Source organism: Ovis aries, chromosome 1 (genome assembly GCF_016772045.2).
Source record: "Ovis aries strain OAR_USU_Benz2616 breed Rambouillet chromosome 1, ARS-UI_Ramb_v3.0, whole genome shotgun sequence".
Lineage (NCBI taxonomy): Eukaryota > Metazoa > Chordata > Mammalia > Artiodactyla > Bovidae > Ovis > Ovis aries.
This window is the reverse complement of record NC_056054.1, coordinates 66,348,339-66,370,465: the sequence shown is the minus strand read 5'-3', so window position 1 is coordinate 66,370,465 and position 22,127 is coordinate 66,348,339. Positions and strand designations below refer to the sequence as shown.

Sequence of the window (22,127 nt, the reverse complement as noted above, 5' to 3'; positions counted from 1 at the left end):
AAGAGGAGCCCTAGGGACGATCCAGAGCAGCTGACTTGACTCCCGGCTGCAGCATCTGCTCCATGTAAGTTTGCTCCTAAGCTTGACCTTCCAAGCACTCTTCTGTTAAATAAGGACAATAAAATTCCCCAGTGCAGACCCTATCCTGGGGGAGGGGAGGGGAGGATGGCCCCGTGGGGTCAGAGTGTAGCTCAAGCAGCTCAGAGTTGGTTGGCTTTGAGGCATGTCACCCTGATGCTCTGCTCCTCCTGGAGCATGTAGCAGTTGCTGTTGTTCAGCTGCTAAGATGGTGTCCGACTCTTTGTGACCCCATGGGCTGCAGCACCTAGCCTCCACTACCTCCTGGAGTTTGCTCAAACTCATGTCCATTGAGTCCATGATGCCATCCAACCATTTCATCCTCTGTCACCCTTTCTGCTTCTGTCCTCAATCTTTCCCAGCATCACGGTCTTTTCCAATATGTTGGTTCTTCACAACAGGTAGCCAAAATATTGGAGCTTTAACTTCAGCAATGAATATTCAGAATTGGATTCCTTTAGGATTGACTGGTTTGATCTCCTTGTTGTCCAAGGGAACCCCCTAAGCAGGGCTGGAGCAAAAAGTCTGGCATGGGACAAGGAGGAGAGTATGCTTCATCTTTTGAGAAAAAGGGGCTGAAGTCCTTCTTAGGACTGAGGTCCAAACTCCCAGCCCCCTCGCAGAAGCCCTTGGTGCAGTCTCCTCCTTCAGCCCCTCCATCATGACTACACCCCACTGGGCACTGGTGGTAGTCCACAGACAATTTAAATCCTAACAGATTAACAGTGGATTTTTTTTTCTTAACATTCAATATTCTGAATCATACAAAACTATTATTTGAAATAATTTAATCTCATTCTTAATTTAAAAAATACTTACTGTAAGCCTATTCTTGTTTATTTACCATGCATTTTTTTCTAATACCTGGCCCATGCAAATACTGCCTCTTATAACTTCTGATGCTTGCTGAAAATACAGAGTGTGGGGTACTTTTAACATTCACTTCAGATAACTCTACTGAATAGTAACCATTGGAAACTGTTCATCATCTTCTGCCATCTAGTAACACTATTTCATTCTAGCTATTTAGTTTTGAAGTTTCTTGGTTGGAAAACCTCAGAATATTTTTAATTTAAAAAAATCCACGGTAAACTTATGAACTCCTACCAAAGCTTCATCAGTATTCTGACTCAGAAGTGAATGCTACTATTCCTGTTGCTTAAAACTGTTCACCTTAAAAATAGTGATTTTTCAAGTAAAAATGGGTTTTTACTCAGAAAGAGCAAGGTAATTGTCATTTGGGACAAGCAAGCTGTAGCAAAAGACATGGGGCAAATTCAACCAAGAAAAAGAGGAAGTTTCTCTGTCTTATTTTATAGAGAAAAGTAGTAAGTTGGGAAGGATTGTTTTAAAACAAAGTGCATTGGAGAAAAGTGAAAGTTCAAGGTAATGACCCTTTTCCTTGGCTGGGTTGCTGGGGTACTCCTGGGTTCTTCTAGGAGATGTGAGGTATACTTTTTCCTATTGGGGACTCTCACTGGAGAATCTCCTGTTGACGATTTTTTTCCTTGGGGTTTGTGATTGTCAATTCTCATAACTGATCTCCAGTGGTACTGTGTGAGAGCTCTTCTTTCTGGCCTGCTGATTCCATTTGACTGAAGTTTCCTTTTATTAACTTTCACCTAACACAGCAGTAAAAGGTCATTTTACTGCTCTATCTCTGCTCCCAATCCACTGTAGAAAAAAAAAAGAACAAGAGAGAGCAAGAGAAGGAGAAATTTTAGAGTGGAATTCCCTTGAGCAAATTCATGTTTTTTCCTGACTGAAAGATTTTAGATAACTTATATTTCTTGGCAAATTGCAACTTACAGAATCCACCAACACATTATAAAATATTGTCCAACTTATTTACTGTTAAAGCCATACATTAATGCAGGAAAAGTTTTAAAAACTTTCTGAGAACTTATATCTTACCATTTGTATAGTAATGAATCAGGCAGGAATTACTGTTTTTCCTATAACACTAGTAAGAAAATGGAGGTTTTGCACGTAAGTTCCTTTTCAAGGTTTCAACAGACAATAAGTGACTTGAACCCTCAGGTTTGAACCCTGGCAGCTCAACTCCAGAACCTGTACGTGGACACCTCGGGGCAGCTTTCAGCTCCTCCAGCCCGACTATTCCTTCCCTCTCAGTTGTTACTGCTTGGGCCTCCCAGCCTGCTCATCTTCCTCTTGGGCTGTGTCCTCCCAGGGTGCCACCAGGGAAGGAAGTGTCACTTTCTCAGGCCAAAGCCAACTCTCCCCTTTGATTCAGAAATTACCCTCCCAGTCTTCAGAGACACACAATTGTAAAATTATATAGAATTGACTATGTGCTTCCATAACTTTAAGAGTATGGTAAGCATTATGGGATACGCAATCCTCCTAATGACCCCAATACCCTACATGGAATCCAGCCTTGTCATGGTGAAGGGACATTCAATTAAGTTCAGTTCATTCACTCAGTCATGTCCGACTCTTTGCGACCCCATGAACTGCAGCACATCAGGCCTCCCTGTCCATCACCAACTCCCGGAGTTCACTCAAACTCACATCCGTTGAGCCTGTGATGCCATCAAGCCATCTCATCCTCTGTTGTCCCCTTTTCCTCCTGCCCCAAATCCCTCCCAGCATCAGAGTCTTTTCCAGTGAGTCAACTCTTTGCATTAGGTGGCCAAAGTACTGGAGTTTCACCTTTAGCATCATTCCTTCCAACGAACACCCAAGACTGATCTCCTTTAGAATGGACTGGTTGGATCTCCTTGCAGTCCAAGGCACTCTCAAGAGTCTTCTCCAACACCACAGTTCAAAAGCATCAATTCTTCAGTGCTCAGCTTTCTTCACATTCCAATTCTCACATCCATACATGACAACTGGAAAAACCATAGCCTTGACTAGACAGACCTTTGTTGGCAAAGTAATGTCTCTGCTTTTCAATATGCTATCTATGTTGGTCATAACTTTCCTTCCAAGGAATAAGCGTCTTTTAATTTCATGGCTGCGATCACCATCTGCAGTGATTTTAGAGCCCCAAAAGATAAAGTCTGACACTGTTTCCACTGTTTCCCCATCTATTTCCCATGAAGTGATGGGACCAGATGCCATGATCTTCGTTTTCTGAATGTTGAGCTTTAAGCCAGCCTTTTCACTCTCCGCTTTCACTTTCATCAAGAGGCTTTTTAGTTCCTTTTCACTTTCTGCCATAAGGGGGGTGTCATCTGCATACCTGACGTTATTGATATTTCTCCCAGCAATCTTGATTCCAGCTTATGCTTCTTCCAGCCCAGCGTTTCTCATGATGTACTCTGCATAGAAGTTAAATAAGCAGGGTGACAGTATACAGCCTTGACATACTCCCTTTCCTATTTGGAACTAGTCTGTTCCATGTCCAGTTCTAACTGTTGCTTCCTGACCTGCATATAGGTTTTTCAAGAGGCAGGTTATGTGGTCTGGTATTCCCATCTCTTTCAGAATTTTCCACAGTTTATTGTGATTCACACAGTCGAAGGCTTTGGCATAGTCAAGAAAGCAGAAATAGATGTTTTTCTGAAACTCTGTTGCTTTTTCAATGATCCAGCAGATGTTGGCAATTTGATCTCTGGTTTCTCTGCCTTTTCTAAAACCAGCTTGAATATCTGGAAGTTCATGGTTCACGTATTGCTGAAGCCTGGCTTGGAGAATTTTGAGTATTACTTTACTAGCATGTGAGATGAATGCAATTGTGCGGTAGTTTGAGCATTCTTTGGCATTGCCTTTCTTTGGGATTGGAATGAAAACTGACCTTTTCCAGTCCTGTTGGCCACTGCTGAGTTTTCCAAATTTGCTGGCATATTGAGTATAGCACTTTCACAGCATCATCTTTCAGGATTTGAAGTAGCTCCACTAGAATTCCATCACCTCCACTAGCTTTGGAGTAATGCTTTATAAAGCCCACTTGACTTCACATTCCAGGATGTCTGGCTCTAGAAGAGTGATCACAGCATCGTGATTATCCGGCTCATGTACACTTTTTTGTACACTTCTTCTGTGTATTCTTTCCACCTCTTCTTAATATCTTCTGCTTCTGTTAGGTCCATACCATTACTGTCCTTAATTGAGATAATCAATATCAAAATCAGACTGATTATATTCTTTGCAGCCCATATTGGAAGAGCTCTATACAGTCTGCAAAAACAAGACCCAGAGCTGACTGTGGCTCAGATCGTGAGCTCTTTATTGAAAAATATAAGGCTTAAATTGAAGAAAGTACCAAAACTGCTCACCCATTAGATATGATCTAGATAAAATTCCTTATGATTATACACTGGTTTGGTTTGTGACCCTATGGACTGTAGCCTGCCAGGCTCCTCTGTGCATGGGATTATTCTCCAGGCAAGAATAATAGAGTGGGTTGCCAATTCCTTCTCCAGGGGATCTTTCCAACCCAGAAATTGAATGCAGATCGCCTGCATTGCAGGCAGATTATTTACTGACTGCACTAAGAGGGAAGCCCTTGATTATACTCTGGAGGTGATAAATAGATTCAAAGGATTAGATCTGATAGAATACCTGAAGATCTATTGACAGAGATTCATAACATTGTATAGGAGGCAATGACAAAAATAATCCCTCCCCCCTCAAAAAAAAAGGAAATGCAAGAAAGCATAATGGTTGTCTGAGGAGGCCTTACAATTAGCTGAGAAAAGAAAAGACGTGAAAGGCAAGGGAGAAAGGAAAAGATAAATCCAACTGAATGCAGAGTTTCAGAGAATAACAAGGAGAAATAAAAAGGCCTTTTTAAGTGAACAATGCAAAGAAATAGAGGAAACAATAGAATCGCAAAGACTAGAAACCTCTTCAAGAAAATTGAGAAATCGAGAGAACCATTTCATGCAAAGATGGGCACAATTAATGATAGAAGCTGTAAGGACATAAAAGAAGCAGAATAGATTAAGAAGAGGTGGCAAGAATACACAAAAGACCTACACACAAAAAAACTTAATGTCCTAGATAACCATGATGGAGTGATCACTCACCTAGAGTCAGATATCCTGGAGTGTGAAGTCAAGTGTGCCTTAGGAAGCATTATTACGAACAAAGCTAATGGAGGTGATGGAATTCCAGCTGAGCTATTTCAAATCCTAAAGAATGGTGCTATTAAATTGCTGCACTCGATATATCAGCAAATTTGGAAACCCAGCAGTGGCCCCCAGGACTGGAAAAGGTCAGTTTTCATTCCAATCCAAAAGAAGGGCAATGCCAAAGAATGTTCAAACTACAGCCCAGTCACTCTCATTTCACATGCTAGCAAGGTAATGCTCAAAATCCTCCAAGCTTGGCTTCAACCGTACATCAAATGAGAACTTCCAGATGTACAAACTGGATTTAGAAAAGGGAGAGGAACCAGGGATCAAATTGCCAACATCTGTTGGATCATAGAAAAAGCATGGGAATTAAAAAAAAAAGAAAAACTACTTCTGCTTCATTGACTATGATAAAGCCTTTGACTGTGTGCATCATAAAAAACCATGGAAAATTCTTCAAGAGACATGAATATCAGACCACCTTAAATGCCTCCTGAGAAACCTGTATGCAAGGCAAGAAGCAACAGTTAGAACCGGACATGGAACAATGGGCTGGTTCAAAATTGGGAAAGGATAATGACAAGGCTTTATATTGACACCTGCTTATTTATTAATAATGTATAAGCAGAGCACATCATGCAAAATGCTGGTTTGAATGAATCACAAGCTGGAATCAAGATTGCCAGGAGAAATATCAACAGCCTCAGATAAGCAGATGATACCACTCTAATGGCAGAAATTGAAGAGGAACTAAAGAGTCTCTTCATGAGGATGAAAGAGGAGAGTGAAAAAGCTGACTTAAAACTCAACATTCAGAAAACTAAGACCATGGCATCCAGTCGAAGCAGTGACAGATTTTATTTTCATGGGCTCTAAAATCACTGCAGGTAGTGACTACAGTCATGAAATTAAAAAACACTTGCTCCTTAGAAGGAAAGCTATGACAACCTAGACAACATATTAAAAGCAGAGACATCACTTTGCCAACAAAGGTGTGTATAGTCAAAGCTATGGTTTTTCCAGTAGCCATGCATGGATGTGAGAGTTGGACCATAAAGAAGACTGAGTGCCAAAAATTTTTGCTTTCAAATTGTGGTGCTGGAGAAGACTCTTGAGAGCCCCTTGTACTGCAAGGAGATCAAACAAGTCAATAAAAGAAATCAACCCTGAATATTCATTGGAAGGACTGATGCTGAAGCTGAAGCTCCAATACTTTGGCCACCTGATGCAAAATGCCGCCTAGAAAAGACCCTGATCCTGGGAAAGATTGAGGGCAGGAGGAGAAGGAATGATAGAGGATGAAATGTTTAGATGGCATCACTGACTCAATAGACATGATTTTGAACAAACTTCAGGTGATAGTGAAGGACAAGGAAGCCTAGCATGCTGTAGTTGGACACAACTTAGCAACTGAACAACAACGACCTTAATGACAGATTTATCCTTACTTTTCATGTCACCACTTTACAGAAGAGAAACTTGAGGCACATAGAAATTAATCTTCCCAGTCATCACACAGTTTGTAAAGTATGGCAATATGTGGATGTTGCTTAGTATTGTCTTTGAGAAAATAAAGGGACAATCCAAGCTCTCTGACTGCTACTGCAGTCTGTCTCTTGAGATCATGAAACTCCCTATCATTGTAATGAAATTATTTAAAGTAGAAGCTAGCCCAGATATGACACTCTGACATATCTAGGCAGATCTGACAACACCCTGGTTGCTTACTTCTCTTCTCTATCTGCTTAAGAAATGTCCTAAATAGACATTTCTCCAAAGAAGACATACGGATGGCTAACAAACACATGAAAAGATGCTCAACATCACTCATTATTAGAGAAATGCAAATCAAAACCACAGTGAGGTACCACTTCACACCAGTCAGAATGGCTGCGATCCAAAAATCTGCAAGCAATAAATGCTGGAGAGGGTGTGGAGAAAAGGGAACCCTCCTACGCTGTTGGTGGGAATGCAAACTAGTACAGCCACTATGGAGAACAGTGTGCAGATTCCTTAAAAAATTGCAAATAGAACTACCTTATGACCCAGCAATCCCACTGCTGGGCATACACACCAAGGAAATCAGAATTGAAAGAGACACATGTACCCCAATGTTCATCGCAGCACTGTTTATAATAGCCAGGACATGGAAACAACCTAGATGTCCATCAGCAGATGAATGGATAAGAAAGCTGTGGTACATATACACAATGGAGTATTACTCAGCTGTTAAAAAGAATTCATTTGAATCAGTTCTGATGAGATGGATGAAACTGGAGCCAATTATACAGAGTGAAGTAAGCCAGAAAGAAAAACACCAATACAGTATACTAACACATATATATGGAATTTAGGAAGATGGCAATGATGACCCTGTATGCAAGACAGGAAAAAAGACACAGATGTGTATAACTGACTTTTGGACTCAGAGGGAGAGGGAGAGGGTGGGATGATTTGGGAGAATGGGAATTCTAACATGTATACTATCATGTAAGAATTGAATCGCCAGTCCATGTCTGACGTAGGGTGCAGCATGCTTGGGGCTGGTGCATGGGGATGACCCAGAGAGATGTTGTGGGAGGGAGGTGGGAGGGGGGTCATGTTTGGGAATGCATGTAAGAATTAAAGATTTTAAAATTAAAAAAAAAAAAAAAAAAACAAAAAAAAAAAGAAAAGAAATGTCCTAAAATTTCTATTAATAAATTAATTCTTACATGCACAGCATTGTGTAGGTACCTTAAATTCTGTTGTGTTTGTTTGAGAGGAAGCTGCATTCTTTATCTAAATTTCTTTCTGTCACAGTCATTCCTCTTCCAGCCTCTTCCTGCTCCCACTGCTTCCCTGCATCTCTCTGTTCTCTTCAAAGGATGAGGACACTGATCACCTTCATCTTTCCTTTATTGTCAAGGTCTTCCCTGGATACACTCTCCATAAATTCAGCCCCCAGTGTTCCATAGGCCGTTGCTTGTTCATTTCCTTCTGATACTTTACTACCCTCTCATGTACATATAGGGCTTCCCAGGTGGCTCAGTGTTAAAGAATCTGCCTACCAATGCAGGAGACATGGGCTTGCTCCCTGGGCTGGGAAGATCTCCTGAAGTAGTAAGTGGCAATCCACTCCAGTATTCTTGCCTGGAAAATCCCAAGGACAGAGAATCCTAGCAAGCTACAGTCCATGGGGTGGCAAAGAGTTGGATATGGCTGAGCATGTGCAAGCCTTACATATATGTATTTTCATTTTACTTTCTATATTATCTGTTTCCTCCAGTGGAATAGAGTACCATGAGGCAGAGATTTCTATCCATCTTCTTCAGTTTGATACTGAGCCCTTAGAGCAGTCTTCAGCACATGATAGGTTCTCAGTGAATGTTTGTGCAATTAATGAGTGACCAAATCATTCTGACACTCCAAAAATCATCTCTGATCACTCATCTCCTTCATGTCCCATCTGCCTCTACTTACCCCCCAAATGTTAGTGTTTTCAAGGTTCCATCATCAATACTTTGTTTTCTCATTCTGTTCACTGGAGGGCTCATGCAGGCAAGGTTGTTTAAGAGTTCATTTAAAGATCAATAAAATAATTTCCATAATTTACCTGTACAGGCCTTGACACAGGTTGGCTAAATACTTACCTTTTAGAAACATGCAAAGCATGGAGAATTGATACATAAGTTCCACAAGCAGAAGGCTGATGTGCACTGTGAGAGAAGACTTCCAGATCGTATAGTCTACTGAGTTGTTCCTCTGGGTTACAGGTTCCCATGGCATCTGGATCTACCAAAATGGACCCCATCTGTTTGGTGGAAAACCGGAAAAATCAACTGTCAGTAAATGCTAAAGCACTGAAGATTCTTGAGCAAATATCTCAGCGTCTGGTGGTGGTGGCCGTTGTAGGACTGTATCGGACAGGAAAGTCCTACCTGATGAACCGCCTGGCAGGACAGAACCATGGTGAGTATTGTTCAGGACCATTTGCTGGGAAGCAGTGATAACACAGGCTGCTGATCATCCTCCTCTAGTGCCCTGTTAAGGAAGAGCCTAACTTCCCCACTGGAAACAACTTCTTAATTCTCACCACTGAATTTGTAACTCCAAACCTGTCTCTCCACAATGTTCCCTCTTTTATCCCTGGAGAGTTCACAGGCCCATCAAAATATCCGTCTCATTTGTCCCAATCCCATCCACTGCCATCTTCTCAAGGGTCATCTTCAAAAATCACTCCCTTCGTTTCTCCTTCATCACTTTTGCCCTAAACCACAGGGTTAATTCAAATAGCACACAAATGTTGTTCAACATGCTCTGTTTTTTAGAAGAGATGTAAAGAAATACACACAGATGAATTCCTAAAATTCTCATATCTCAATGAGGCTACCATCCATCATTTTTTTGCTTCATTTAATTTCCTTATTTCCAAGCTTTGATAAATTATACCCCTGTTTCTTTACTTAGTCTTTTCTATTATCTGAACTATAATACATATAGAACAGTGCATAAGACATATATATATATGTATATATATGCACACAATAAAGTTGATAAACTTAAAGTGATCACCTGTGTAATCACTACACAGATCAAGAGATACTTCAACACCCAAAAGCCCAAATCATGCCCTCTCATACCTTCACTAGATCTCACCAATGTTTTGACTTCCATGGTGCATTCTTTCATTCTTCCTTTTTTTAAATGGCTTTATATTATGTTTCTGCATTTGTTAAGCATTGCTCAAACTTAATATAAAGGGAGTTACATTATGACAGTCATGGGGATCTTGCTTCTTTAGCTCAATAGGAAGTTTATGAGGGTCATCTGCTTTGTCACACACATCTATAATTCATGTATATTCACCACTGTACAGTATGCTATTGATGGAGGATAGGAATTTTTATTTATTCACTCATTGATGATGAACATTGGTATTATTTGTAGCTCCAACTTTTATGGGTTCACTGTTGTGAATATTCTTGTATCTATATCCTGGTGCATGTGCGCACTAGCTACTCTTGTTTGATATACTCAGAAGTGCCATTGCTGGGTCATGGAGTCCATATGTTTTCAGGCTTTCAAGATAATATCAAACAGTGTTTCAAGTTTTATGTGCAATTTATGCGCATATGAGCAGTAACTGGAATTCTCCACATCATCATAAAAATTTGGTAAGAATTTTTTTAGCTTTGGCTGACCTGGTGTCTGTACAGTTGCACATTATTTGCCTCACTGCAGGTAAATAGTACTTGTAGATAGACTTCTTCCTGTCTTCCTCTTTCTTTTTGCTTACAGTCTCCCTCTGGCTTCAAATAAAACTTTTTATATTTGTCTTTCTTTTAAAGAATTCTTGACAACTAGTCAGGGGAGAGCACTTTTTCTTTGCCAGGCTAAAATAATTAATAGGTCATTTTTTTGGTGATTAAAGATTTGAGAACTCTAAGAAACAATATCAGTCAAGATGTTTCAACAGTCAAGGTGTTTCAACAATATTGCTTTTTATTTTATTCAAGATAACATCAGGTAATAAGGAGGTGATTTCCATTACTAAGGAAATCCTTCACCTGGTTATGTTTTAAAGAACCTGAATTGTGGCACTGCTATACCAATTAAATGACAGGAAGGACAAAAACAAACAAACAAGCAAAATTGGTGCCCAGTGACAGTTCACTAGCAGAAGCAGCTCACTACTGTCACCTTCTTATGATTCTTTGTCTCTCCTTTACCTCACATAACTGACTGTAACGAACTTCAGTTATACCCTGCCTTTCTCCCTGGGGGAACTGGGAGTTCAGACTGCTCTGTATTAATCAGAAAGTGATCAAATGCCATCATGATGTAGAGAGTGCAGATCATCTCAGGTCTTATACCTGCTAGAGCAGAATACAGAGAACATGGCAATTGAATGGCCTAAGCCATGCTCTCCTAGGCATTTCATCATATCCATTTCTATTCTCAGCTGAAGGGAGCATTGGCATCTGGCAGACAGTCAAAATCTTGGACTATAGTTAAGACATGTTTTGCTTTCTTACACATATGTGTGTTAGTTGCTCAGTCCTGTCTGACTCTGTGATCCATGGACTGTAGCCCATCAGATTCCTCTGTCCATGGAATTCTCCAAGCAAGGACACTGGAGTGAGTTGTCATTCCCTTCTCCAAGGGATCTTCCCAACCCAGGGATCTAACTCAGGTCTCCTGCATTGCAGGCAGATTCTTTACCGTCTGAGCTAACAGGGAAGCCCATTACCTCACATAATCACTTTCTGTTGGTTTAAGCCTTAGAAAGAAGGGCAAACAATTCTCACAGGTCTTTTCTAATTCCCCTGCTATTTTATCCCCACCCAAGCCAATTAACAGAGATTTCATCATTTTTTGAAGAGAGCGAAAATGAGGATACAGGGAAAATGAGGAGGGAAAAAACAATTTAACAAAAGCTAATGTATTACTTCAGAACCTGGAAGGACACAGAGGATCCACGTAACAGGTAACCGTTAATGGAGTGACAATTACAAGGGCCCAAGCAGAGCAAACGGAGAAGGCAATGGCACCCCACTCCAGTACTCTCGCCTGGAAAATCCCATGGATGGAGGTGCCTGGTAGGCTGCAGTCCATGGGGTCGCTAAGAGTCGACATGACTGAGCGACTTCACTTTCACTTTCCACTTTCACGCATTGGAGAAGGAAATGGCAACCCACTCGTGTTCTTGCCTGGAGAACCCCAGGGACGGGGGAGCCTGGTGGGCTGACATCTCTGGGGTGGCACAGAATCGGACACGACTGAGGCGACTTAGCAGCAGCAAGCAGAGCAAAAGGAAGGAAGGAAGGAAGAAGCAGAAGCACTCAGAGGGTGGCAGAAAAAATGGCCAGGGAGCCTTTATAATTCCTATAGGGTGAAGAGGCAATTAGTGGATTCCAGACTGTGACAGAGACCAGAACAACTGGATGGAGCTAAATGAAAGGAGATGTGACGAAGGCAGAGGAACAGAGGTACTAGGACCCCACGGCTCACCAGGGTGAAAGCCAAGGGAACAGGCACCTGACTTCCGCTCTCTTGTTGGTACCTCCCACTGTTGGGACTCTATCAGAAAGTGGAGTATATAGAACTGATAAAAATAGAAAGGTTAATAGAGTTCACATTACTTCTGGAATGTGACACAGTATGAGCCATTAACGTTATGAGGTGAATGGGGGACAAGAAATATTTCTTGGGAAGGTCCTGAGCATGTGTAAACATTGGAACTGACAGTCCTTGCTGAAATGAAGGACATTTCCCCCAGCCATGCACTCACATTTCAACAAGTTCACCCAAAGTAACCCATGGGCAGCCTGGACTATGTGCTCTTATTGTGCAGTGCATTCTTCCTTCTGTACAGGTTTCTGTCTGGGCTCCACAGTGCGGTCGGAAACCAAAGGCATCTGGATGTGGTGTGTGCCCCATCCCTCCAAGGAGAACCACACCCTAGTCCTTCTGGACACTGAGGGCCTGGGCAATGTGGAGAAGGTAAGGCAGGGAATCTTCTTTACTCTTTTTCCTCTTTCTTTTTTATGTTTTAAATTGTGAAAATATGATAACACATTTACAGGAGACCTGGAAAATACAGAAGAAAGCTACATCTAGTAGGACTATATATTATAATTAATTGTATGTAGATAAGATTTTAGTTGGAGTTTCAATATCAAACTCTCAAAAATTAATGGAATGAATATACAGAGAAGGAGAAGGATATAGTTGACCTGAAAAGCACTATGAACCAGTTCAACATAACTAAGATTTATACACACAGTTATACAATTTATACACACTGTTGTGTGTGTTATTTCACACAACAGTAGAATACAAATTCTATCCAAGTTCCCATAGATTATAAACCAGGAGACACTGGAACTTACCCAGGGACATAAGATCAGGTGCGAAAGAGTCATGGTGTAAAGATATTGAATTCATAGAGTCTGTTCTTTTATCATTGTGGAATTATGTTAGAGACCAATATCAAAAGATATGTTAAAATAACCCACATACTTATAAGTGCATTTACCAAGAGAGATATTTGACTTAGCCATTGGGATCCTCAATAAAGTTCAGGTCAGTTCAGTTCAGTCGCTCAGTCATGTCTGACTCTTTGCAACCCCATGAATTGCAGCATACCAGGCCTCCCTGTCCATCACCAAGTCCCGGAGTTCACTCAGACTCACGTCCATCGAGTCAGTGATGCCATCCAGCCATCTCATCCTCTGTCATCCCCTTCTCCTCCTGCCCCCAATCCCTCCCAGCATCAGAGTCTTTTCCAATGAGTCAGCTCTGCATGAGGTGGCCAAAGTACTGGAGTTTCAGCTTTAGCATCATTCCCTCCGAAGAAATCCCAGGGCTGATCTCCTTCAGAATGGACTGGTTGGATCTCCTTGCTGTCCAAGAAAGTTAGGAGACTGAAGACAACACAGAGGGTAATTGAAGAGCAGAAAACATTTAAATGAGAAATGTATATCAAAATGAGAAGTGTATATCAAAATGAGAAATTAATATCAAAATGAGAAATTAATATCAAAATGAGAAATTAATATCAAAGATACTTTTTAAATTCCATGGGTTTAGAAATTAAATGTCCACTTTTAAATAATGGGTATATCCAAAAGGCCATAACAAGGAAAACTAGAGAATATTTGTAATAGAATAAAAATGAAAAGAGAATTTACCAAAGTTTGCTACATGCAGCTGAAGCTGCTCAATGCAGTTAAATACAATGTAGAATTTTGAATAAGATATGAAAACAAGGGGCACAGCATAAAGTTCTGTAAAATTTGAACCAAATCTGAATGTTAGTTAATAATACTATATTACATGTTAAATTGCTATTTTGTTTTACAACATAGTATTTCTTTATATTCTCAGGATTGGATTAGAAGTTTCAAGTCTCTTTCAAAAAACTTCTTTTTAAAAAAATAACTAAGATAATAAACTTTTCTGGTGACTCAGACAGTAAAGAATCTGCCTATAATGCAGGAGACCTGGGTCAATCCCTGGATCTGAAAAACACCCTGGAGAAGGGAATGGCTACCCTCTCCAGTATTCTGGCCTGGAGAATTTCATGGACAGAGTAACCTGGAAGGCATAAAGTAGCAAAGAGTAGGACATGACTGAGCAAATAAGCACACAAGACTTTTAGCAGTAATACTAGATGCCAAAATACATGGAAATACATCAAAGTGTTGAGTGACTATAAATTAGAAATCTAGGACTCTATTCATACTAAGTCAAACAAATGGAATCAAAATGTCATAATTTTTAGCCAGACAAAAATTTATGTTTTCTAAAACATGCATATATATATATATATAATACACATTATGTATAATATGTATATATACATATATATAGAAAATTTTTCTCCTATTCTTGATAAGGACTTTAGAAGAAACATTAAAAAAAAAAAGACAGAGAAATTGGGAAGCATAAACTAAACCAAACGGGAGCACTGAATATGAAATAGAAAAAGTAAAACAAACTAGAGAAAAGTAAAATATCATCATAAGTCCAGTTGTTATTCAATGTGACTGTTCATTAGAAACACATCTAGAGCTTTGGAGAAAAAAAGCAATACCAGGGCATTTGTATTTTTCAAAAAATTAGAATATAATTCTGATATGCATCTGGATTTTATTTTATTTTTTTATACTCCAGCTTTTATTTTATTTATTCTTTCAATCTTTCTTTTTTAAAAAATAATTTTTATTTTTACTTTATTTTACTTTACAATATTGTATTGGTTTTGCCATACATTGACATGAATCCACCACAGGTGTACATGAGTTCCCAAACATGAACCCCCCTCCCACCTCCCACCCCATATCATCTCTCTATATCATCCTCATGCACCAGCCCCAAGCATCCTGTATCCTGCATTGAACATAGACTGGTGATTCATTTCTTACATGATAGTATACATGTTTCAATGCCATTCTCCCAAATCATCCCACCCTCTCCCTCAGAGTCCAAGGGTCCACTCTACACATCTGTGTCTCTTTCACTGTCTTGCATACAGGGATATCATTGTCATCTTTCTAAATGCCATATATATGTGTTAGTATACTGTATTGGTGTTTTTCTTTCTGGCTTACTTCACTCTGTTTAATCGGCTCCAGTTTTATCCATCTCATTAGAACTGATTCAAATGTATTCTTTTTAATGGCTGAGTAATACTCCATTGTGTATATGTACCACAGCTTTCTTATCCATTCATCTGCTGATGGATATCTAGGTTGTTTCCATGTCCTGGCTATTATAAACAGTGCTGCGATGAACACTGGGGTACACGTGTCTCTTTCAATTTTGGTTTCCTCGGTGTGTATGCCCAGCTGTGGGATTGCCAGGTCATAAGGCAGTTCTATTTCCAGGTTTTAAGGAATCTCCACACTGTTCTCCATAGTGGCTGACCAGCATTTTTGCTTGCAGACTTTTGCATTGCAGCCATTCTGACTGGTGTGAAGTTGTACCTCACTGTGGTCTTGATTTGCATTTCTCTAATAATGAGTGATGTTGAGCATCTTTTCATGTGTTTGTTAGCCATCTGTATGTCTTCTTTGGAGAAATGTCTATTTAGTTCTTTGGCCCATTTTTGATTGGGTCGTTTATTTTTCTGGAATTGAGCTGCATAAGTTGCTTGTATATTTTTGAGATTAATTCTTTATCAGTTGCTTCATTTGTTATTATTTTCTCCCATTCAGAAGGCTGTCTTTTCACCTTGCTTATAGTTTCCTTTGTTGTGCAGAAGCTTTTAATTTTAATTGATCCCATTTGCTTATTTTTGCTTTTATTTCCAGTATTCTGGGAGGCGGATCATAGAGGAACCTGCTGTGAATTATGTCAGAGAGTGTTTTGCCTATGTTCTCCTCTAGGAGTTTTATAGTTTCTGGTCTTACGTTTAGATCTGTAATCCATTTTGAGTTTATTTTTGTGCATGGTGTTAGAAAGTGATCTAGTTTTATTCTTTTATAAGTGGTTGACCAGTTTTCCCAGCACCACTTGTTAAAGAGATTGTCTTTACTCCATTGTATATTCTTGCCTCCTTTGTTGAAGATAAGGGGTCCATAGGTGTGTGGATTTATCTCTGGGCTTTCTATTTTGTTCCAGTGATCTATATTTCTGTCTTTGTGCCAGTACCATACTGTCTTGATGACTGTGGCTTTGTAGTAGAGCCTGAAGTCAGGCAAGTTGATTTCTCTAGTTCCATTCTTCTTTCTCAAGATTGCTTTGGCTATTCGAGGTTTTTTGTATTTCCATACAAATTCTGAAATTGTTCTAGTTCTGTGAAAAATACCTCTGGTAGTTTGATAGGGATTGCATTGAATCTGTAGATTGTTTTAGGTAGTATACTCATTTTCCCTATATTGATTCTTCTGATCCATGAACATGGTATATTTCCCTATCTATTAGTGTCCTCTTTGATTTCTTTCATCAGTGTTTTGTAGTTTTCTATATATAGGTCTTTAGTTTCTTTAGGTAGATATATTCCTAAGTATTTATTCTTTTCGTTGCAATGGTGAATGGAATTGTTTCCTTAATTTCTTTTTCTCCTTTCTCATTATTAGTGTATAGGAATGCAAGGGATTTCTGTGTGTTGATTTTATATCCTGCAACTTTACTATATTCATTGGTTAGGTCTAGTAATTTTCTGGTGGAGTCTTAAGGGTTTTCTATGTAGAGGATCATGTCATCTGCAAACAGTGAGAGTTTTACTTCTTCTTTTCCAATTTGGATTCCTTTTATTTCTTTTTCTGCTCTGATTGCTGTGGCCAAAACTTCCAGAACTATGTTGAATAGTGGTGGTGAAAGTGGGCACCCTTGTCTTGTTCCTGACTTTAGGGGAAATGCTTTCAAGTTTTCACCATTGAGGATAATGTTTGCTGTGGGTTTGTCATATATAGCTTTTATTATGTTGAGGTATGTTCCTTCTATTCCTGCTTTCTGGAGAGTTTTTATCATAAATGGATGTTGAATTTTGTCAAAGGCTTTCTCTGCATCTATTGAGACAATCATATGGCTTTTAGTTTTCAGTTTGTTAATGTGGTGAATTACATTGATTGATTTGCGGATATTGAAGAATCCTTGCATCCCTGGGATAAAGTCCACTTGGTCATGGTGTATGATCTTTTTAATGTGTTTTTGGATTCTGATTGCTAGAATTTTGTTGAGAATTTTTGCATCTATGTTTATCAGTGATATTCACCTGTAGTTTTCTTTTTTTGTGGCATCTTTGTCAGGTTTTGGTATTAGGGTGATGGTGGCCTCATAGAATGAGTTTGGAAGTTTACCTTCCTCTACAATTTTCTGGAAGAGTTTGAGTAGGATAGGTGTTATCTCTTCTCAAAATTTTTGGTAGAATTCAGCTGGGAAGCCGTCTGGACCTGGGCTTTTGTTTGCTGGAAGATTTCTGATTACAGTTTCAATTTCCATGCTTGTGATGGGTCTGTTAAGATTTTCTATTTCTTCCTGGTTCAATTTGGAACTTGTACTTCTCTAAGATTTGTCCATTTCTTCCACATTGTCCATTTTATTGGCATATAATTGCTGATAGTAGTCTCTTATGATCCTTTGTATTTCTGTGTTGTCTGTTGTGATCTCTCCATTTTCATTTCTAATTTTATCGATTTGATTTTTCTCTCTTTGTTTCTTGATGAGTCTGGCTAATGGTTTGTCGATTTTATTTATCCTTTCAAAGAACCAGCTTTTGGCTTTGTTGATTTTTGCTATGGTCTCTTTTGTTTCTTTTGCATTTATTTCTGCCCTAATTTTTAAGATTTCTTTCCTTCTACTAACCCTGAGGTTCTCCATTTCTTCCTTTTCTAGTTGCTTTAGGTGTAGAGTTAGGTTATTTATTTGACTTTTTTCTTGTTTCTTGAGGTATGCCTGTATTGCTATGAACTTTCCTCTTAGCACTGCTTTTATAGTGTCCCGCAGGTTTTGGATTGTTGTGTTTTCATTTTCATTCGTTTCTATGCATAATTTGATTTCTCTTTTTATTTCTTCTGTGATTTGTTAGTTATTCAGAAGCGTGTTTTTCAGCCTCCATATGTTGGAATTTTTAATAGTTTTCTCCTGTAAAAGTGATTACAGGTTTTCTATTAAATGGTAATTGTACTGATATAGAATTCTGTTTTGTTGTTGTTGTTGTTGTTGTCCAATCATGATACAATATGGAGAAGACAATGGCAACCCACTCCAACATCCTTGCCAGGAAAATCCCATGGACGGAGGAGCCTGGTAGGCTGCAGTCCATGGGGTCACGAAGAGTCAGACACAACTGAGTGACTTCACTTTCCCTTTTCACCTTCATGCATTGGAGAAGGAAATGGCAACCCACTGCGGTGTTCTTGCCTGAAGAATCCCAGGGATGGGGGAACCTGGTGGGCTGCCGTCTATGGGGCAAAAAATAAATGATAAAAGATAGCCAGACAAAAAATAAAAGATAATTACAATTGCAAGCCATAATAAAACATGATTAACCTAACAATATAAAATAATTGCATACAATTTGGGGGCTTAAGTAGAGTGATGTGGTAAGTGGAAGTGCATACATGCACATGTTTTCATCAGCCCAGCCAGTTTATGCCTTTTAGTTGGTGCATTTAATCCATTTACATTTACAGTAATTATTGATATATATAATTCTGTTGCCATTTTCTTACTTCTATTGGGTTTATTTTTGTAGGTCCTTTTCTTCTCTTATGTTTCCTGCCTAGAGAAGTTCCTTTAATATTTGTAAACCTGGATTGTGCCCATCTTTGCATGAAATTTTCCCTTGGTTTCTCTAATTTTCTTGAAGAAATCTCTAGTCTTTCATACTCTCTTGTTTTCCTCTATTTCTTTGCATTGTTCACTTAAGAGGCCTTTCCTTTATGTTGAGGTTTGACAGAAAACAACAAAATTCTGTAAAGTAATTATCCTTCAATTAAAAACATAAAGAAAAGAAAAGAAACCTTTCTTATCCTTCCTTGCTAGTCTTTGGAACTCTGCATTCAGATCAGTATATATTTCCTTTTCTCCTTTGCCTTTCACTTAAGTGAACAATACAAAGAAATAGAGGAAAGCAATAGAATGGGAAAGACTAGAGATCTCTTCTAGAAAATTAGAGATACAAGGGAACATTTCATACAATGACGGGCACAATAAAGGACAGAAATAGTATGGACATAACAGAAGCAGAAGAGATTAAGAAGAGGTGGCAAGAATACACAGAAGAAATACACAAAAAAGGTCTTAATGACCCAGACAACCATGATTGTGTGGTCACTCACCTAGAGCCAGACATTCTGGAGTGTGAAGTCAAGTGGACTTTAGGAAGCATAACGACAAACAAAGCTAGTGGAGGTGATGGAATTCCAGCTGAGCTATTTCAAATCTTAAAAGACGATGCTATTAAAGTACTGTGCTCAATATATCAGCAAATTCGGGAGACTCAGCAGTGGCCACAGGGCTGGAAAAGGTCAGTTTTCATTCCAGTCCCAAAGAAGGGCAATGTGAAAGAATGTTCAAACAACCACACAATTGTACTCATTTCACATGCTAGCAAGGTAATGCTCAAAATCCTTCAAGCTAGGCTTCAACAGTACATGAACGTGAACTTCTAGATGTAGAAGCTGGATTTAGAAAAGGCAGAGGAACCAGGGATCAAATGTCAGCACCTGTTAGAAAAAGCAAGGGAATCCCAGAAAAGCATCTACTTTTGTTTCATTTGGCTATGCTAAAGCCTTTGACTGTGTGGATCACAACAAACTGTGGAAATATCTTCAAGGGATGAGAATACCAGATCACCTTACTTGCCTCCTGAGAAACCTGTATGCAGGACAAGAAGCAACAATTCTTACTGGACATGGAACAACAGCCTGGTTCAACTTGGAAGAAGTATGTCAAGGCTGCATATTGTCACCCTGCTTACTTAACTTATATGTAGAGTACATCATGAGAAATGTTAGGCTGGATGAAGCACAAGCTGGAATCAAGATTGCTGGGGAAAAATCAATAACCTCAGATACGCTGAGATACCACCTTTATGGCAGAAAGCAAAGAGGAACTAAACAGCCTCTTGATAAAAGAGGAGAGTGAAAAAGCTGGCTTAAAACTCAACATTCAAAAAATGAAGATCATGACATCTGGTCCCATCACTTCATGGCAAATAGAAGGGGAAACAATAGAAACAGTGACAGACTTTATTTTCTTGGGCTCCAAAATCACTACAGATGGTGACTTCAGCCATGAAGTTAAAAAAATGTTTGTTTCTGGAAGAAAATCTGTGAAAAACCTAGACAATTGTATTAAAGAACACAGACATCACTCTGCTGACAAAGGTCCATCTAGTAAAAGCAATAGTTTTTCCAGTAGTCATGTATGGATGTGAGAGTTGGACCATAAAGAAGGCTGAGCACCGAAGAACTGATACTATTGACCTGTGGTGCTGGAGAAGACTCTTGAGAGTCCCTTGGATAGCAAGGATAGTCAAGTCAGTCAATCCTAAAGGAAATCAACCCTGAACATTCTTTGGAAGGACTAATGCTCAAGTTGAAGCTTGAATATTTTGGCCACCTGATAGAAAGAGCTGACTCATTGGAAGAAACCCTGATGAGGGGAAGGATTAAATGAAGGAGGAGAAGGGGGTGACAGAGGATGAGATGGTTGGATGGCATCACCGATTCAATGGACACGAGTTTGAGAAAACTCTGGGAGACAGTGAAGGATAGGGAAGTCTGGCATGCTGCAGTCCATGGGGTTTGCAGAGTTGGACACTACTGAGCAACTGTTGCTGTTGCTGACAAAGCTGGGTTGGTGGTGCTGAATTCTCTTAATTGTTGGCTTGTCAGGAAAGCATTTGATTTCTCCATCATATCTTAATGCGAGTCTTGCTGGGTAGAGTATTCTTGTTTGTTGGTTCTCACCTTTCATCACTTGGAATACATTGTGTCTGCACAGCAGAACTCCTTGCTGCCTCACTGTTTGTCATGTATCTCTGTAGTATGCACGTGTACTCAGTCACTAACTCGTGTCCAACTCTGCAACCCCACGGACTGTAGCCTGCCAGGCTCCTGTGTTCATGGGATTTTCAAGGTTAGAATACTTGACTGGGTTGCCATTTCCTTCTCCAGGAGATCTTCCTGACTCAGGGATCAAACACATGTCCCCTGCATTGGCAGGCAGGGAGCCCATTTCTGTAGTGCATGTACATATATATATATATATGTACATGATTATATATATATATATATATAATCAATTCCAAAGTCACTCATGACCTTCCAAATCTCATTTTTAGCCTCAACATCTACTACTACATGGGTGAAACTACTTCAGTCAAACAAAATAACCTTGTGATTTCTCTATACGACCACATTTTCTGGTAATTGTGATCAGCTTCTGTGAGCCCTTCTACCTTCAGAGTCCCTATAACTCCACAAATCCACATTCTGTCCATTTTTGAAAGCCCAGTTCCTTTCAACCTGATGCCGTCATGTCACTATCAGACATAATTAATTCTGGCTCTGAATGCACAGAGTATTTTTTCTGTCTTTTGGGAGTTGCCACTTTGTCTTTTACAATACAACATTTGGTTCCATGCCAGGCTGTTTATCATTGTGGATAGATGTGTATGTTCCCATGTATATCTGCCCCTCAAGAAAGCCATCTCTCTAGGGTGGGCACTATCATGTGGAACTTTATATCCTCGTAAGCAAATAAGTATCTTGTGCTATTTAGATGTACTTAGCAGTTGATGAATTTAATTAAATAGTATTTCTGTCTCTAATATACATTGTGATCCAGAAAAACTTGCAAAGCAATCACTGCCCACTTACTATTGTACAACTTCTATGTTCCAGGCATTCTATTAAACATTTTAATCACATATAAGATGTCATTCACTTCTGTTAATAGCGAATCACATTGAAGCACTTGAAGGGGAAAATGTCAATACCAGAAAGTTTGAATTTATCATTGTCTTGAAAATTTATTTACCTTACAACTGAGTTACAGTACAGCTGT

General features: G+C 39.4%; 1 protein-coding gene across 1 annotated transcript in view; it reads left to right on the top strand.

The window, feature by feature from the left end:
• The window catches only part of LOC101120395 (guanylate-binding protein 4-like), a 43,907-nt gene continuing 21,780 nt past the window's right edge, over nucleotides 1–22,127 (top strand). The window contains exons 1-3 of the mRNA XM_027971800.3: nucleotides 1–64; nucleotides 8,876–9,071; nucleotides 12,478–12,605. Of these exons, the coding sequence (XP_027827601.2) occupies nucleotides 8,882–9,071; nucleotides 12,478–12,605 (318 nt within the window). The 5' untranslated portion in view covers nucleotides 1–64; nucleotides 8,876–8,881. The remainder of the gene's footprint in view (nucleotides 65–8,875; nucleotides 9,072–12,477; nucleotides 12,606–22,127) is intronic.